This window comes from Carcharodon carcharias, chromosome 15 (genome assembly GCF_017639515.1).
Source record: "Carcharodon carcharias isolate sCarCar2 chromosome 15, sCarCar2.pri, whole genome shotgun sequence".
NCBI lineage: Eukaryota > Metazoa > Chordata > Chondrichthyes > Lamniformes > Lamnidae > Carcharodon > Carcharodon carcharias.
Genome location: NC_054481.1, coordinates 124373839 through 124393462, shown reverse-complemented (window position 1 = coordinate 124393462; position 19624 = coordinate 124373839). Strand labels below are relative to the sequence as shown.

General features: G+C 45.6%; 1 protein-coding gene across 1 annotated transcript in view; it reads left to right on the top strand.

The window, feature by feature from the left end:
• Window positions 1–1249: 1249 nt before the first annotated feature.
• klhl17 (kelch-like family member 17) overlaps window positions 1250–19624 on the top strand; it is a 216559-nt gene continuing 198184 nt past the window's right edge. Inside the window, exons 1-6 of the mRNA XM_041206767.1 lie at window positions 1250–1499; window positions 3952–4073; window positions 6296–6517; window positions 9022–9138; window positions 10460–10673; window positions 19144–19288. Coding sequence (XP_041062701.1) covers window positions 1289–1499; window positions 3952–4073; window positions 6296–6517; window positions 9022–9138; window positions 10460–10673; window positions 19144–19288 — 1031 coding nt within the window. The 5' untranslated portion in view covers window positions 1250–1288. The remainder of the gene's footprint in view (window positions 1500–3951; window positions 4074–6295; window positions 6518–9021; window positions 9139–10459; window positions 10674–19143; window positions 19289–19624) is intronic.

The window sequence follows — 19624 nt, the reverse complement described above, 5'->3', positions numbered from 1 at the left end:
TCTCACTCAGTCTGTGAATGGCTACATGCATAGCCCCAGTAATGTCAATATTTGGGCAGACAAACAATCTTGCCGAATATTTCCTCTTGCTTTATGTGCATCTTTCACACCTCCACCCCCCAGCCCACCTCCCCCAACCTCTACTAATGACACATCAAATAGCACCGTGGTGAGGTGGGAGACCTGCAAGGCAAACACCGCCATTACCCCAGTGGGATTTGGGAACAAAGGAACAGGTGTAGGTCATTCAGCCCCACAAACCTGTTCCTCCATTCAATGAGATCACTGCTCATCTGTGAACTAATTCCTAACTCCATATACTCACCTTTATCCCAGGTATCCCTTAATATCTTTGGTAAACAAAAAACTAGCAATCTTAAAATTGGCTGTCGACCCATTGTCAACTGCCATTTGCAGAAGAGAGTTCCAAACTCCTTTCGTATGTCAAAGTGTTTCCTAATTTCATTTCAGGAAGGCCTACCTCTAAGTTTTAGGCCGTAAACCCGAGCCCTAGACTCTCCAACAAGCAGAAATAGTTTCTTTCTACCTGTTCCCTTTGGTATCTTGGAAACATTGATCAAATCACCCTTAATTTCCAGGGAATACAATCTTGGTTTGAGTGTAATCTCTCCTTGTAATTGAACCTTTGGAGTCCAACTATCGTTCTAGTAAACCTACACTGCATTCCCTCTGAGGTGTGACATCCAGAACTGAACTCAGTACTCCAGGTATGGTCCAACCAGGGCTTTGTGCAGCTGAAGCTTGACTTCTTACCCCCATGTATTCTAGTCCTCTAGCTATAAATGCCGGCATTCCATTTGCTCTTTGGATTAGTTTTCTTTTGTACCTGCTCAGGGCATTTTAATGATGTATGTACATGGACACCTGACTCACTTTGGACCTGAAATGAGATTAAATTTCTTTACTCGGAGGCTTATGAACCTTCAGAACTCTCTATTTCAGAAGGCGGTGGATGCTCCATTGTTGAGCATCTTCAGGGCTGGGATAGATAGACGAATAGATTTTTGATCACTCTGAGCTTTGAGCGATATGGGGAGCGGGCAGGAAAGTGGAGTTGAGGCAGAGGATCAGCCACGATCGTATCCGATGGAGGAGTAGGCTCAAGGGGGAAAAAATGGTCTAATAATAGGAATACTCCCATTCCTTATGTTCTAATGACCTCCACTGCTTCTAGCATGTTTTTGCTGAAGTAATGCTTCTCTCTTTTTTTTTGTAGTCACAGAGAGTGAAATCTGCAAAAGAAGGCACCTCGGAGAGAAGTCCCGTTATGGAGGGCGGAATGCAGCTGCTGAACCGTGATGGCCACAGCATCTCCCACAATTCCAAGCGCCATTACCATGACGCTTTTGTGTCGATGAACAGAATGAGACAGCGAGGATTGCTGTGCGATATCGTCTTGCACGTGGGTAATAAGGAAATTAAGGCCCACAAACTGGTGCTAGCCTCATGTAGCCCTTACTTCCATGCTATGTTTACCAGTAAGTACCGAGCCTTTCCTTTGTAGGACTCTGTGTGTGTTGCCGGAGAATTAAACCTGCTCCTGGTAGTCCTTGATGACGAGATAATGAGATTGCAAGGGCGGGGGGAAGTTGTAAATGGTGAAGATCTGGAATAAGAAGGGTAAACCGCAAAGACCAGGCTGGTTTATCAGCATCTGTCTGGAGGGCAATTAGCGATGGGCAATAAATGCTGGCCTTGCCAGCAAAGCCCATATCCCATGAATGAAGTTTTAAAAAGAAATTAGAGACTCTTTTCCCCCAAACTAGAAAGGGAAGATAGGCCGGCCTCAGGATTAACCAAAGCAGAGAGGAGATTTTTTTTTTTAAAAAATCGCTGGTCAAATTATTATGCAAGGAGGAACCGCCAATGGGTTTAGTCGTTTGAGAATTGATGCCAAAAATAGAGTTGGAAAGGGGTAAAAGTTGCTGAATGATAGAGCAGGGGAGAATACAGCAGGTGAACATTTAAAATTGGCACAGTATTAGTGCTTCATTCCTGCTTCCACCTACTGCCATTATGATTGGGAATTCCTGTTTTTAGGCTGTTGAGGTGCCTGCTTGGCTCAAGTGGGAGATTAATTAACTAAAAAGTCAATGTTTTCCTTAGGAAGGGCAGGCTCTTTGAGGCACCGCATGAAGAACCCGGGTTTATGCTTTCTCCGTCCCCAATTCTTATGAGAAAAATGGCTCTGATCTTCGCTTTCCCCCTCCCCCTCACCCACCCACCCCATTGGTGCCAGTGGGCAGCCTACCAGCCCCACAGTGTTGACCTGCTCAAAGCCCCTTTGACCATGTCTTTCAGCCTGGTCCTGGCAGGCAGCTGACGGCGGGAAGTTAAAATATCCCCCAAAGTGATGACGTCCAGCAATTTAGAAGCTCGTTCTGACCCTGCCCCCACCCGCTGCCCACTTACCCTTTCCAGACAAATTTCTCACCACCCGCCCACCCACAGTGATCTCAAAAAGACTGTGAACTAACTTGAGGTTTGCAAAAGATAAGATGGGATATTGATAGCCCTAAAAATGGGACTATCACCCGATTGCTTGACAAGTATAAATATCAGTAATGTCTTGCAATAGCTCAGGATGCTCCTGCGCTGTGGACCAGTAGCATAGTGGTTATGTTACTTGACTAGTAATCCAGAGGCCTGGGCTATTCACCCAATGTTCAAGTGAGTTCAAGTCCCGCCAAAGGCAGCTGGGGAACTGGGAACGGGACTTAAGCATCGCTGATAAGACCAGCATTTATCATCCAGCCCCGAGTGCCCTTGAGGTGGTGGTGGTGGTGGTGGCATTGAGTGGCTCCCTCGACCATTTCACAGGGCAGTTAAATGTCAAGCACATTTCTGTGGGCCAGACCAGATAAGGATGGCAGATTTCCTTCCCTGAAGACTTTTATGGCAATCTGGTAGTTTCATTGTCATCGTTACTGATGCCGACTATTTACTCCAGGTTCATTTAGTTAGATGAGTTTTAACTGCCGAGGCGGGATTTGAACTCTTGCCCATGAATCGCTAACCCAGGAGCACAGTAACATGACCACTATGCCGCCATGCCAAGGTTAGATGAAATAAGTTGGGAGGAGGCTAATGTGGAGCATAAACCCAGAATGGATCAGTTGGACGCAATGGCATGTGTCGGTGCTGTAAATTCTATCAGTTAAATATTGAATGTATATCGCTGGTCATTTTCTTTCATCTTTTCCAAACTGCGTTAACTTAAATAGTACTGTATGCAAATGTGCTGCAGCACATCTAGCGATAGACCCCAGGGTGGGGTTGGAAGGAACATCGAGAACTAAAGGGCGCAGATTCAAAATAATTGGCAAAAGGAATAAATGTGATGTGAGGAAAAACGTTTTCACCCAGAGGGTGGCTGGGACCTGGAAAGGGCAGATGGAGGCAGGTTCGATCGAGGTATTCAAAAGGGAATTGGATTGCTACCTGAAAAGAGAGAATGTGCAAGGTTACGGGGATAAGGCAGAGGGGAGCGTGGGACGAGGTGGAATGCTCTTTCAGAGAGCCAGTGCAGACTCAATGGGCCGAATGGCCTCCTGCATTGTAAAGGTGCTGTGTGAAGTTCAGCATCGGGAATGTCAGCGCCCTTTAATAACAGGATTTCCCATTTTTCTCCGGTGCTGACGCCAGTAAAGTTATCAGCTGGGGAGGTTCCACCTCCTCCCAAGTGTTTTGAGATTACATTGGGCTTATAATCAGTGAGACCTTGGCATTTGTGAGAATAAACTGTTTGTCTATGCAGCGTTCCACCTTGTAGATGAAGTGTCTGGGTTGGAGGTAACCCCAAGGATGATATCTCCCTCCCATCCATCATCACCACCACCAACGACAACAGGTAAAGCGAATGTGATCTTTAGGAATTGCCCTATGATGCCATAAACTACTTTTCTGTATTTTCTTTTGTCTTGCTTGCAGATGAGATGAGTGAGAGTCGCCAAACGCATGTGACATTACATGACATTGACCCTCAGGCCTTAGAGCAGCTTGTACAATATGCCTATACAGCTGAGATTGTGGTGGGGGAAGGAAACGTGCAGGTAGATGGCCTTAGTTGAATTTCTTCCGTGAATTGACATGTTTTCTATACAGATTGACATGACTCGCATCATACATTCTTAAAACCCCTAGAATGTCGATTTAGAAAGTGGGGGTGGGGGGGGTGCTTGGAATATGTCGAATTCTTCTGCTGCCTGTGTCCTAACTCGCACAAGTCTCGTTCAGCCACTACCTCTATAGACCTAGCCTTGCCTCTAACCAAGCTTTTCCAGTACAGCTAAAACATTGGTAAAGTGGAAGTTTATCGAGGTACGTACTGTCTACAAATAGCAGGACAAATCCAATCCAACTAATTATTGCCCCATCAGCAACTATTCTCATCAACAGAGTGATGGAAGGGGTTTTTGACAGTACTTTCAAGTGGCACTTACTCGTCAATAACCTGCTCGTCGCTTCTCGGGTTGCATTTCCAGTTGGCTCTTGACCTCATTGCCGCCTTGGTCCAAACCGTCCATGATAAAGCAGCCCATTTGATTGACCCCAATATGCCATCTGAAACATTCACTCCCTCCACCACCAACGCACAGTGGCAGCCGTGTGTACCATCTACAAGATGCACTGCAGCAACTCACCAAGGCTTCTTTGACAGTACCTTCCGCACCCAGGATCTCTAGCTAGAAGGACAAGGGTAGCAGACATATGGGAACACCAACCTGCAAATTCCCCTCCACGTCACACACCATCATGATTTGGAACCCTCTTCACAGTCATACCTTGCTCTGTCCCTTAAATAGACATTCTATACTCCTGGAACCAGTCCAAAGTGATTCTTGGGCCCTAAGGGCTTGTTTCCCTTCTTTTCCTTTTCCAACTGGATAACTTCTCATCCCTGAACTGGCTTTACAGCTAGGGTTACATTGGAGATTCCTCCCTCTAGCCAAATCTAAGCAAATCTTCCAGTCCAAAAATCCTCACGAGCATCCATCCAAGTGTGAGCTGCCACCTACATTCTTGTGTGGTGAACCATAGAGGTTTGCTGCCTCTGTCTCTTTTGTGCTCTCCATTCTCTCTCTCTGCGCTCTGTCTCTCTCCGTGCGCTCTCTCTCTCTCTCCGTGCGCTCTCTCTCTCTCTCCGTGCGCTCTCTCTCTCTCTCCGTGCGCTCTCTCTCTCTCTCCGTGCGCTCTCTCTCTCCGTGCGCTCTCTCTCTCCGTGCGCTCTCTCTCTCTCTCCGCGCTCTCTCTCTCTCTCCGTGCGCTCTCTCTCTCTCTGCGCGCTCTCTCTCTCTCTCCGCGCGCTCTCTCTCTCCGCGCGCTCTCTCTCTCCGCGCGCTCTCTCTCTCCGCGCGCTCTCTCTCTCCGCGCGCTCTCTCTCTCTCCGCGCGCACTCTCTCTCCGCGCGCTCTCTCTCCGCGCGCTCTCTCTCTCTCCGCGCGCTCTCTCTCTCTCCGCGCGCTCTCTCTCTCTCCGCGCGCTCTCTCTCTCCGCGCGCTCTCTCTCTCCGTGCGCTCTCTCTCTCCGTGCGCTCTCTCTCTCCGTGCGCTCTCTCTCTCCGTGCGCTCTCTCTCTCCGTGCGCTCTCTCTCTCCGTGCGCTCTCTCTCTCCGTGCGCTCTCTCTCTCCGTGCGCTCTCTCTCTCTCTGCTCCCTCTCTTCGCTCTCCGCGCTCCCTCTCTTCGCTCTCCGCGCTCCCTCTCTTCGCTCTCCGCGCTCCCTCTCTTCGCTCTCCGCGCTCCCTCTCTTCGCTCTCCGCGCTCCCTCTCTTCGCTCTCCGCGCTCCCTCTCTTCACTCTCCCCGCTCCCTCTCTTCACTCTCTCCGCTCCCTCTCTCGCTCTCCGCACTCCCTCTCTTCGCTCTCCGCTCTTGGCCGCGGTTTCTGCTCTCGGTGCTCGCGCTCTCTTGCTCTCTAAGTACACAGTTTAAAGTATAATTGTTTACAAAACCTGACATTCCTAACACCTTCCTGGGACTTTAGAGACTAGCAGTCTATCCGCTGTTGGCACAGCTGCTTTGCTTGTTGTTTACAGGCATGAGCACCGTTCGTTTACCTTCTTCCCAGTAAAACAAACTGGCCTCTCCTTTAATCTTTAACACCAGACCCATACAGGTTTGCCATCAGCAGAATTTAGAACAGGTCACATGACCCCCATTCATTCCTCCATTTTACCTTAAGTTAAAGATGCAGCCCCAAAACATGACAAACGTCTAAAACCTTGCATTTGTAACAATACATCTGAAAAACAGAGATAACATTATTTGCCCCACAGACGCTACTTCCTGCAGCCAGCCTCCTCCAGCTGAATGGGGTCCGAGACGCCTGTTGCAAGTTTCTTCTGAGCCAACTCGACCCATCCAATTGTCTGGGAATCCGAGGATTTGCTGATACACATTCCTGCAGTGACCTGCTCAAATCTGCACACAAGTATGTGCTCCAGCACTTTGTGGAGGTTTCCAAGACTGAAGAATTTATGCTGCTGCCACTTAAACAGGTATTGATCGAATGACTGGGTTAAGGACTTGCACACTGCCAAAGTTTAAGAACCAGAACAGCGCTCGCAGCCTGTCCTTAGATTACCCTCCGAGCATGTTTTCCATTAAGGACAATGCTTTGCCCTAACCCTCTTTAATAATTACAACTGCCCTGCTCTCAAAGAACCTCCGCAATTCCCCCACGAGGAGAATTTTCCAGGGCTGTAGGGAAAGGGCATGGGAGAGACAACTAACTGAGCAACTTTTTCAAAGAGCTGGCACAGGCACGATGGGTGGAATAGCCTCCTTCTGTGCTGTATCATTCTATGATTCAATGAATTATAAAACTGACTATGGCTGGCTGGCTCTCTCTTTGTCTAGCGTCGTTCTGCTGCTTCGATCCTCCCCAACCTCTGAAGCCTCTGTTAGCTCTAAGCGTTAGCATACACCCTCTGCCCTTCTCATGGTCTCCTTTGCATTCCTTCCCTTCCCATTCCACCTTCGATGGCAGAACCGAACAGCTGCCCCTGTCGTGCACCTTAGAATTCCCTTCTTCTAGTCCTTCACCATGTTGCTACTTGCCTCCCCCTACCCCCCACCCCAGCCACCAAATGTCTACCCCTTTAACAGTGCATTCAGACCACCTCCCCTGATTCTCTGCTTGCTACTGTTTGGCTGCCACCTTTGTCGAATGTTTCATTCTGTTAAAGATGCTGTACAAACAGCAGTGACTACACTTCGAAAGGACTTCCTTGACTGTAAAGCACTTTGGGGTATCCTGAGGTCATGTAAAAGCCCTATATAAATGCAAGTTGTTCCGTGAGGTAGATTTTTTTTTTTCCAATTGCCAAACCAGACGTTGTGGTGCATAAGTTGCATCTCCCCTCTGGTCTTTATTACCTTATACACCCACAAGGACAATGCTGATGGCCTACAGGGTAAAACTACTGCCCAGTATAGCACCAAATCTTTCAGAATGGATAGTCCTGAAGTGAATTCCTGGTCTTTGCTCAATTTACTGATTTCAAACAGTGTTTTTCTGTTAAACATATGTGCAAAGTTGATGAGGTCATTGTGGTAAGTAACTAACCTTTCTCCTTCAGGAATCTAACTATATTTTGTTGTTCAGACTGTACTCAACCAGCCTGCTCTTGCAAAACCCAAAACATCTGCTATGTGTGATTCTGCTATTAGCCAGCACTTGCTGAACAATCCTGAGTGCGCTAATAGCTACACTAACAACCAATTTAAGATCATCAGTCGGGCTCGTAATGTGGCTCAATTATGCTTTCTAGAAGCGACATGCATTCATACATAGGGACCTGTACAGGAGCCTGGGGAGCCTATAGTTCCCCGCTGCTTTCTGCATGACAATGCCTTAGCCAATCATTGTCAACTTGGCAACCAATTAGCACCCTTTTCCTAGTCATGACGGTTTGAAATTTGGCATTCTTGCATTTGTCCTGATGGGTGCAAGACGAAAAGCTTCAGCAACATGTCTCTCTTTTCAGCAATATTCGGCTGTATTTTCCTACATGATGAATGGAGGAAATATGTAGCTGCTTAGAGTATGGCTTGTGGGCGCAGGACTGCTCACATCACCCTTTTCTTCACAATAAGTGTACCTGGCTTTAGTGATTTTTTTTTTCTGCACTTAAGTCTCCAGAGGTGGTGGCAATAATAGACCCACCACATGATGACCTGTGGGGATCCTTCATGGCCAGTATGGTACTGCTGGGTGCATTAAAACCATAAACGTTTCGGCCTCCGACTCTTTCCAGGCAGCCACGGTGATCGTCAGTAACATCAGTCAATCTGCAGCTCGTGTGGCTATCGAGCAGCTGACCGATGTTTTATTTGCCAGGCATCTGGAAGCAGTAGGTTAGGCCCCTGGAGGTTGTCAGGGTCCCTCAAAGTCCATTGCATCCTAGGTTGAAAGGAAAAAAACGCACATTTATTTTTAACATCTTTTACACCCCGGTAATGACCCGCAGCACTTCAAAACCACTAACAAGTGTTTCCACAAACAAGCTTCTGCAAACAGCAGTGTGACAACGACCAGATAATCTGTTCTCGTGATGTTAGCTGAGGGATAAAATTGCTGGCCAGGGCACCAGAGATAATTTCCCCAGCTCTACCCTGAAATAGTGCCGTGGAACGAGTTACATGCAGTTGAGAGATGGGGCTCCGGTTTAATGTCTCACCTGAAAGATGGCACCTCTGACAGTGCAGCACTCCTTCAGCACTGCACTGGAAGGCCAGCCTAGATTGTTGCCCTCAGTTGCGCTCATAATCTACTGGCTCAGAGGTGAATTGCGCTACCCACTGAGCCATGGCTGACCCTGTGGGGCCCTTCGATATAAAATATTCTGCCACCAAAGGGGAGAAGTGAATAACGGCAAACCTAGCAACCTGCACAAAGTCCCCGAGAGCAAACACCTCTCCGAAACTCCAACTTCAGAAGGGAACAAAGTACGCAAGTAAACGCATAATCATTCCAGACTTGTTGGTCCTGATTTTTCAGGTGCTAGATCTTATCTCCAGTGACAACCTGAATGTCCCCTCAGAAGAAGAGGTGTACAGAGCCGTGCTGAGCTGGGTCAAACATGACGTGGATGGTCGACGGCAGCATGTCCCCAGAGTAAGAAACCAAACTAAATGATTACCCTCATCAGCAAATCTTTCTTCTGTTTACCGCCTGTGTCTTTTATTGATAATAAATATATATCATATTATATATGATATATAATGGCTGCAAGCTGTGGAGGTTGGGCCTTTTACTGCTTATTGGATCAGACAACACAGCAGGAGGCCATTTGACCCATCATGCCAGTGCCAGCTCTTTGAAAGAGCTATCCCATTAGTCCCACTTCCCTGCTCTTTCTCCCATAATGCTACCAATTTCCTCATTTCAAGTATATATCCAATTCCCTTTTGAATGTGATTATTGAATCGCTTCCATCACCTTTTCAGGTAGTTCATCCTAGATCATCATAACCCGCTGTGTAAAAAAGGCATTCTCTTCATTTTCCTCTGCTTTTCTGCCAATTATGCTAAACATTTGCCAACTCTGCCAAAAACCAACCTTTCTGCCACTGGAAACAGTTTCCTTGTATCAAAACTCCTCATAATTTGGAACGCCTCTATCAAATTTCCCCTGAAGCTTCTCTGCTCTAAGGAGATCAATCGCAGCTCCCCTAGTCTTTCCATATAACTGAAGTCCTTCAATCCCCAGTGCCATTCTGGTAAATCTCACCTTCAGCCTCCCCAAGGCTTTTCCGGACACAATGCACCAGCCTAATGAGAGATTTAGAAAAGTTTACCCGACCATCCTTTGTACACTTTTCTGCTGATTGTGAACTGACTGTACAGATGGTTCAAATCTATCCTCTTCGTTACGCATTTAAGAAAAGCAAGTTGACTGCACTCCGCAAAATCATCCTTAAGCCAGCCATTCTTAATCGAATCACAAAGGATCCGGCAGTTAAGTGGTGGACATTTTGTGAACGCTGTTTTATGTCTGTTCCTCCATATTACACAGCTAGCTACCTCCCAGATTGAGCAGCCTAGAAATTGGAATATTCAGGATTGTGGAAACTCATTACTCTTGGGGCTTTTTGCCTAAAGAGACAACCGACTTGGTCAGACCTAATGGTGTGTAAGTGCAGAGCCAGGGAGAAACTCCTGAGCAAAAATGAAATTGCTTTTTCTCCCACAAGGAGAACCACATGTGTTGAGGGCAGACCTCAGCATCTGCACCTTTTTTAAAAAAATAAATTATCTGGCCGCTCCATGCAAAATGAGTTGGGGTTTGTGTGTTTGGTTGGTAAGGCTGCACATCAGGAGTTGAAACGCAGACGTCTGTAACTTGTGGCTGAATTAGAATTCCAGTTATTTTGGAAATGTGCACCTAGCTTGATTTGGAACTACTCGAAACTCTTGACTTCTATTCCTCCCTGCAGCTGATGAAATGTGTCCGTCTGCCTCTCTTAACCCGGGATTTTCTGATGAGTCACGTTGACACAGAACTTCTGGTCAGACACCACTCAGAGTGCAAAGACCTCCTCATCGAAGCCCTGAAATATCACCTGATGCCTGAACAGCGCGGAGTCCTCAGCAATACCAGAACCAGACCTCGGCGCTGTGAAGGGGCTAGCCCCGTACTCTTCGCAGTGGGTAAGTGAAGGCACTTAACTGCAGCAACTCTCTGCCCCTCTCTCCTCTAAGATGCTCCTTAAAACCGACCTATTTGACAAAGCTGTCCTAATATCTCCTTTTGTAGCACGGGGTCAAATTTTGTTTGATGCTGCTATGAAGCACCATGGGCCCATTTACTATGGTGGCCCTTACTAGACCACGAGACTAGTAACCCAGAGGCCAGGCTAATGCTCTGGGGACTTGGGTTCAAATCCCACCACAGCAGCTGGTGAAATTTCAATTCAGTTAATAAAGCCGGAATATAAAGGTAGACTCAGTAATGGTGACCATGAAACTATCATCGATTGTTGTAAAAACCCATCTGGTTCACTAATGTCCTTTAGAGAAGGAAATCTGCCATCCTTACCTGGTCTGGCCTACATGTGACTCCAGACCCACACAGCAATGTGGTTGACTCAACTGCCCTCCGAATTGACCTAGCAAGGTCAGTTCAAGGGCAATTAGGGATGAGCAATAAATATTGGCAGCAACACCGGCAACTCATGAAAGAGTAAAGAAATGATGTTAAAGGTGCTTTATGAATGCAAGTTTGTGTTATTGTTCATTACTAGTTAGAGAGTGAGAGTAGCCGCAGAAGTCAGTCTCTGTTGGACTTCCACTACGTGTCAGCTGTAGTTCAATGTTCAGCCCTCCTGCTCCGAGTCAGAACATTGTGGGTTCCAAGTCCCACTCTCGAGACTCAAGCTGACAAACAAGGCTGATGTTCCAGTATGGTACAGAGCGGGTGCTTCCCTGTCTGCCGCTCAGCTCAATGTAAAAGATCCCATGGCACAATGTGGTAGAGGAGTTCTCCCAGGTCCCTCAACCAACATCACGAAAACAGATTATCTGGTCATTATCACCTTGCTGTTAGTGGCAACTTGCAGGGTGCAAATTGGCTGTCACATTTCTGATGTTATAATGATGACCACACTTTAAAAGTACTTAATTGGCCATAAAGTACTTTGGAATGTCTGGTAGTGATGAAAGGTGCTATATAAATGCAGGTGACATACGCACACATGCCAGACCGGTGTGACAAGGACTGGGTCCATCTCCTGCTTTCTCTCCACACTCTGATGTACAAGACCTGATTTTTAATTTGCTTATAATGCATTTGCTTACACGGATTAAAATTTGAGCCCACAGTATTTGTTCTATCCACCACCCGGAGGATGAAATGCTGAGAGTGTGTAGGATTTGGACCAACCGGCCCCATCCTGTACTTAATCAAATGAACCAGCCGAGGTTTCTAGTTTTATCAACGAAAATCCATTTTCTTTTGATCATTTGCTGCCCTTCACTCTCCCTTTTTGGTGAGATTAATTGCCATCCCTTCGGGTTTGAGTAAAGGCATCCTGGGTTCCACAAGGGCTTTATCGAACTTCCTAAAGCAGACCCCAGTCCCTGTTCAACACAGGTTTCTCTGGAGTGCGAGGCTGACTCTCGTTCTGACTACTGAACTCAGGACAGGTATGGCGACAGCTCTTCTGCCAACCTCCTGCTTTCTCTCTGGAGGAGCTTTCTTTGGAACATGGGAGCCTGACGAGAGAGGTTTGAGAGAGGTCTACAAGATAGTGCCAGGCTTAGATAAGGTAGGCAAAGAAAAGCTGTTCCTATTAGCTGATGGCATAAGGACTGGGAGGCACACGGAGAAGGTTTTGGGTAAGAGATGCTGGAGGAAGCGAGTGGTCAGGACCTGAAACTCGCTGCCTCCGAGGAAGTGGAAATGATCAATGATCTTAAAAGGAAATTGGGATGGCCACTTGAGCAGGGCTACGGGGATAGAGCATGGGAATAGGACTGACTGCATTGCTCGATAGAGAGCTGGTATGGACTTGATGGGCCGAACAGCCTCCTTTTGTACCGTAATGAGTCTATGAATGTAATGTTTACCTCAAGACCATGCAGGTTACACTTTGGACTTTGGAAGCTCCACTCAATGTGGCATTTTCGAGAGACCCAATTAAAACTGGGCCTTTTATTGGCAAAGCCCTTTCAGCCCTACCTTGCTGCTGTCAGTATGATGGATTTGAGCATCAATTCAGTGTGTTTCTGCAGGGAGAAGGGATGCTGGTACACGAGGGATATATTGGGTTGATCCATAACAGCAACAGCTTGGGTTCACGTTTCTCATTTATAGGAGATTCCTGGAGCGCTTTACAAGGCATACTGAGTAAAAGATTAAAAACAAGGGCTCAAATGCACAAAGGGGATGTCTTCTAAAAGGTGTTTTGAAGCAAGAGAGAATTGCCGGGCAAAACGATTAAGGGTGAATAGGAAAGCAAAGACTGTAGCAACTGGAAGATTTCACCCTGACAGTGGGATACCAGCAGTAAGTGTGTGTTGGTGTAGTACTGGCTCCTGCCTAAGGCATGTGCCCTTGAGGACATCTCTCAATTAAGGTGCGCCAAGACCTGAAATGAGGGCCTTGAAGTTTGTTGGACAGGGAGACAGGGGAGCTCAATGTGGATGCATCGTAGGAGCTGGAGTCGGCTGTTTGGCTGCTTGAGTCCGCTCCATCATCCAATTCAATTAGGTTGCTCTGCACTGGAGGTGATTGGAATTTAGGACTTTGCTCGCTGATGGAATCAGGCCACAGAATTCTAGACTAACTGTAGGGTTTGTGAAGGGTGAAGGGAGAGGAGCCATAGAGAGGATTCTCAAGTGTGAAGGTTTGGATTAGGATTCCAGTAGCACAGAGGGAATGCCAAAATAGTGCTCTGGATTTCTCAAAAGACCATAAGAAGTAGGAGCAGAAGTAGGCCATTCCGTCCATCGAATCTGCTCCACCATTCAATGAGATCATGGCTGATCTGATAATCCTCAACTCCACTTTCCTGCCTTTTCCCCATAACCCTTGATTCCCTTCCTGATTAAAAATCTGTCTATCTCAGCCTTGAGTATACTTAACGACCCAGCCTCTACAGCCCCCTGCGGTAAAGAATTCCACAGATTGACTACCCTCTGAGAGAAGAAATTCCTCCTCATCACTGTCTTAAATAGGTGACCCCTTACTCTGAGGTTATGCCTTCTGCTCCTAGACTCTCCCACAAGGGGAAACAACCTCTCAGCATCTACCCTGTCAAAACCCCTAAGAATCTTATACGTTTCAATAAGGTCGCCTCTCATTCTTCTAAATTCCATTGAGTACAGGCCCAACCTATTCAACCTCTCCTCATAAGAAAATCCCTCCATACCCAGGATCAACCTAGTGAACTGCCTCCAATGCCAGTATATCTTTCCTTGGATAAGGGGACCAAAAGTGTTCATAGTATTCTAGATGTGGGTCTAACTAGTGCCTTGTATAGTTTTAGCAAGACTTCCCTATTTTTATACTCAATTCCCTTTGAAAGAAAGGCCAACATTCCATTTGCCTTCCCTATTACCTGCTGAACTTGTATGTTGGGTTTTTGGGATTCATGCACAAGGACTCCCAAATCCCTCTGTGCTGCAGCTTTCTGCAGTCTTTCTCCATTTAAATAATGTTCAGCTCCTCTATTCTTCCTTCCAAAATGCATAACCTCACATTTTCCCACATTATATTTCATCTGCCAAGTTTTTGCCCACTCACTTAACTGTCTATATCCCTCTATAGACTCCTTGTGTCACCCTCACCACTTGCCTTCCCATCTATTTTTGCGTCCTCTGCAAACTTGGCAACAGTACATTCACTTCCCTCATCCAAATCATTAATATATATTGTAAATAATTAAGGCCCCAGCACTGATCCCTGTGGCACTCCACTAGTTACAGGCTGCCATCCTAAAAATGCCCCCCCCCTTATCCCAACTCTGTCTTCTATTAGTTAGCCAATCCTCTATCCGTGCTAACACACTACCCCAACACCATGGGCTCTTCTCTTATTAAGTAGCCTTATGTGCAGTACCTTATCAAACACCTTTTGGAAATCCAAATATATTACATCTACTGGTTCCCCTTTACCTATCCTGCTTGTTACCTTCTCAAAGAATTCTAATAAATTTGTCAGGCATGATTTCTCCTTCATGAAGCCATGCTGACTCTGCTTGATTAGATTATGTAATTCTAAATGTTCTGCTATTACATCCTTTATAATAGACTCCAACATTTTCCCAATGACAGATGTTAAGCTAACTGGCCTATAGTTACCTGTTTTTTTTTGTCTCCCTCCCTTTTTGAATAGGGGTGTTACATTGGTCATTTTCCAATCCTCTGGGACTTTTCCAGAATCTAAGGATTCTTGGAAGATTACTACTAGTGCATCCACTATCTCTGTAGCTACTTCCTTTGATATCCTAGAATGCAACCCAGCAGGTCCAGGAGACTTAGTGGCCTTTAGCCCCATTACTTTCCCTGGTACTTTTTCTCTAGTGATAGTTATTGCATTTATTTCCTCCTCCTACCCCTTTTGCCCCTTGATTATTTAGTATTTTTGTAATGCTATTAGTATCTTCTGTGAAGACTGAAGCAAAGTATTTATTCAACTCCTCTGCCATCTCCTGGTTCCCCATTATTATTTCCCCAGCCTCATTCTGTAAGGGGCCTATGTTCACTTTGGCTTCTCTTTCCTTTTTATATATTTAAAGAAGCTCTTACTGTCCGTTTTTATATTACCCGCTAGTTTACCCTCAGTTTATTTTCTCCCTAGTTATTATTTTTTGGTCATCTTTAAAACTTTCCCAATCCTCTGGCTTTCCACTAATCTTTGCCATTTTTTATGTTTTTTCTTTCAAGTTAATGTTGTTCTTAACTCCTTCGGTTAACCATGGTTGGTTTATCCCCTTCCTTCTTCCTCATTGGGATATATCTTTGTTGAGAGTCATGAACTAGATCAGGTTGTTGACCTGTTGACCCTTTTGTTGCTAAAACGGTTTATATTCCAACCTCCTCTTGTCATCATGCTCACAGTGGATTACATGATCGTCTTGTGTTAGCTGAGAGGATGTTCCACCATGTGGGGGAATCTAGAACTAGAGGACATAAGTTTCAGAATAAGGAGTTGCCACTTAGGACCATGTTGAGGAGAAATTTCTTCACTGAGGGTTGTGAATTTTTTACCTCAGAGAACTGTAGAGGTTAAGTCATTGAATATATTCAAGGCTGAGGTGGAGACAGATTTTTGAACAATTGGTGAGTCAAGGGTTATGGGGAACAGGCAGGAAAGTAGAGTTGAGAGCAAGATCAGATCAACTGAGATCTCATTGAATGATGGAGCAGGCTCAAGGGGCACGTGGACTACTCCTGCTCCTGTTTCTTGTGCTCTAACAAGATGACTATTACACCACATAATGTACAATGTGAAGAGAGCCATGTTTCAAAGGGGCCTTCCACTTTAAGCCCAAAAATTCTCACTGTTGTGAATAGGGATATTTTGATGTCAATTAGAGGTTAATTGTTTTCAGTCAGGGAGATTTGTAGATTGGCAAGCGCTTGTAAATACCTAGCTCCGGGTCAGATATAAACAGCGTGACTTAACCACTTCTGTTTTTGTTTTTTCATTATTCTATACCTTTGACACATTGCAGAGTGACATCTGGAGTATGATGGATGCTCCCCAGATGTAAAACATATACATATATTGGTTCCTCTGCACAGTTGGGAAGTGTCGGCAGCTGCAGGATCTTCAGGGGGCGAATGCTGTAATCTATCCTTGTCTGGTCCCAGCTACTGTAGTGTACAGTGAGGATATTTGTAGCTCACGTGAGTCAGCAGCAGAGAGAGTGAGAGAGAAAAACAGAGAGATTAATTAGCTGTCAACGAGCAGAATTGAGAGAACATGCAGAAATAGGACTCTGACAAAGGTGAAAACTTTTGTTCCCAGAGGCTTTTCTTAAAAAAATGAATTGCTGACTAAATCATTTCAGGCATTTAGATTTAGATTTATTTCTCAATAGCATTATCCTGTTGTCTTTATTAATAACCTATGCTTGTTTCAAATGCACAAAACCTTCTGTTTATCCTCCGAGCTTGCTTGTAAAACTCGCCAATAAACGACATACAGATTTTTCTGTTCTGATTCCACAATATTAAAACATGGAATATTAATAAATATATTGCTGAAAAAAGAAACATGTCAAAGCTTTTCGTCTTGCACTCATCAGGACCCTACACAAGAGAACCAATATAAGGGGAAAACAACAATTTATACTGTGTGGGCAATGCCTTGACCAATCCGGGTCAAGCTGCCTGGTTTAAATTTCAAACAATGCTTGGCAGTTAACTATCAATCACTATCCCTAGTGCATTCTCCATGGTAACACCTCTACCAATTGGAGTCCACTTGCCAATCAGTCAGCACCCTCTTCTCATACAGTATAAATTGTTGTTTTCCCTTTATATTGGTATTCTTGCATAGTGTCCTGATGAGTGCAAGACGAAAAGCTTTGACATGTCTCTTTTTTCAGCAATACTCAAGTTCTGTGCTACCAAACGACTATTAATAAATGTATTATAATGTGAACAACTTTATTCAGGTAATATCAATGATCAGGCGCTGATGATTGTGTTATTGATCTGCAATCAACAACGCATTTAAAACTGTTTGTGGCTTAAAGGTTCTGTGCACCCCCCCCCTACAACCCTTTACCCCTCCAGTGCACTCCCCATATATCTCTGACAGGAGTGTGGCTGCAGGGCTGGAAAGGAGGTGTTGATTTAAAGAGGTAGGGTTTAGGTGGGGTGGGAGGGGAGTAGTTGGCAGGACGGAGAGAGGAATCAGTTGCTAGGGTTCAGAGTTCCAGCCGTGAGCTGAACAGATCAGGGTTCGGTCTTGCCATCTGTGCAGCTCACCACTGGGATCCATCGCTCAGTGCCTGAGTCAGTCTCTCATTCCATTCAAGCAAGCAACGAGAAGCAAAAATTCTAATTTTCAGATTTCACAGCATGGTCATATTCCCTTAAATATAGCTGAAAAGAGAAACATGCCGCCAAAGTTTTCTCATCTTGCATTCAGGCCAAATACGAATGCAGAATTTCAAATGATCACAGCTATTTATACTACAGGAGAAAATATGCTGATTGGTTGGCAAGTCTACTCCTGTTCCTATTTCCTATGTTCTAAACAGAGGAGTGTGACACCACGTAATGTAGCAGAGCTATGTTTGAAAGAGGCCTGCCGCTTTAAGACCAAAGATTCTAACTGTTGTGAATAGGCAAACGATGGGGAGCTATATATGTGATTGGGCAGCACTTGCTGAACAATCCTGAGTGCGCTAATAGCTACACTAACAACCAATTTAAAATAATCAGCTGAGCTCGTAATACGATTCGTTTACACTTACTGGAAGCAACATACGTTCATATGCAGGGCTCATTCTCTGCAAATAAAAGGAATATGTTCAAGCCTTGTATCTTTTTTGAATTGCCCAGGAGTTTGGGAATCCTATAGTTCCTTGGTGCTTTCTTTATGGCAACACCTTGGCCAATCAGAGTCGACTTGCCAACCAATCAGCACCTCTTTTCTCCTGCAGTATAAATTGACGTGATCATTTGAAATTTGGCATTCTTGTATTTGTCCCGATGAGTACAAGATGAAAAGCTTCAGCAACATGTTTCTCTTTTCAATAATATTCAAGTTCAGCACCACCAAGTGACTGTTTTTATTCCCTCAGATGCAACACAACTGGAACCAGTCACTTTTACTCCAGGGTGTTGGCCATTACTGTTTAATTAGGCCGACTTGAAATATTTTTAGCGAATCTGAGATCTGTGAAGTGTTGTTTGCCTTTAGATGAGTTATCAATCTGACTTGTTCCTGCTGCTGCTGGAAGGAGCTGCTGTGTGTTTAAGATCTGGGGAGGGAGGAAATATTCCATCTGAACTGTCTCAGTAATATTCAGTGGGATCTTCCAGTCCCACCGAAGTTAATGGACTTTTGACTGGCTTGCTGCATCTGTTGCGGAGAAGCTGGATAATCCTATGTTGGCAGCTTGTGGAAGCCTCATGAAGCACAAGCGCCAGGCCATTCATTCCCAGGGGTGCGGGGGTGGTGGTGGGGGGTGGTGGTGGGGGGGAGGGGGGAAAGACATACCGAATCACAAAAAATTTGAGGGAACAAACACACTTTACTCACCTCTTTCCCCACCCACCCTGCCCCTCCAACCCTCACACCAATCATTTCGCCTCTCCAGATAATGAATAACAGTACTGGAGCACCACTATGATGCCTCCACAGAAGAATAGCCCATGGACACTGAATTGGCGCCCACATGCACATAAGAAGGATAACCATTAGGGTGAGGAACAGGAGGGCTGCTAGTACTCGAGGAATTTTGCACCAAAACCTTCGAGAGAGAAAACTGCAAGGGAAATTTTCTGTTGCTCTGAGGGTTGGTTTTATTGGGTGCTACCTAACTAACCTGATCTGCCGGGTTCAGTCACCTGCCAGGCGCGGTCTCTGTCAGTGCCGAACTGTGTATTGATCAGTGCAGCGGAGCGTTAACTGTTTGCGTGTCTCTGTATTTTGCAGGTGGCGGTAGCCTGTTTGCCATCCATGGAGACTGTGAAGCCTATGATACCAGGACAGACAGGTGGCACATGGTGGCATCCATGTCGACACGTCGAGCGCGAGTTGGTGTGGCAGCGATCGGAAACAGGCTGTACGCGGTAGGGGGGTAAGGAACAGCCCCTTTGGCTGGTTTTCAGCCTTTCTCTGCGCGCAAAGCAAAACTGCGTCCACTTCACGGGAGCGGGACTGGCCTGCGTCAGCAAGTTCTGCTTTTGCAGAGCTGTTTGAGAACGTTAGAGCAGCTGGTTAGAAGAGTTACTGATTTACCACTGTCAGGGATATTGGGAGGTGAGTGATTAATTAGCGAGGAATAAAAGCCTCACTAGTTTAACTTTTGGAGGTTTTGTTAGCACCATGCACAATATTTATTAGCATATTCATGTTCAATTCCTATTTTAATATGTTGTTAACCTCTTTATCCAGCTTCCTGATTATCTTTTTG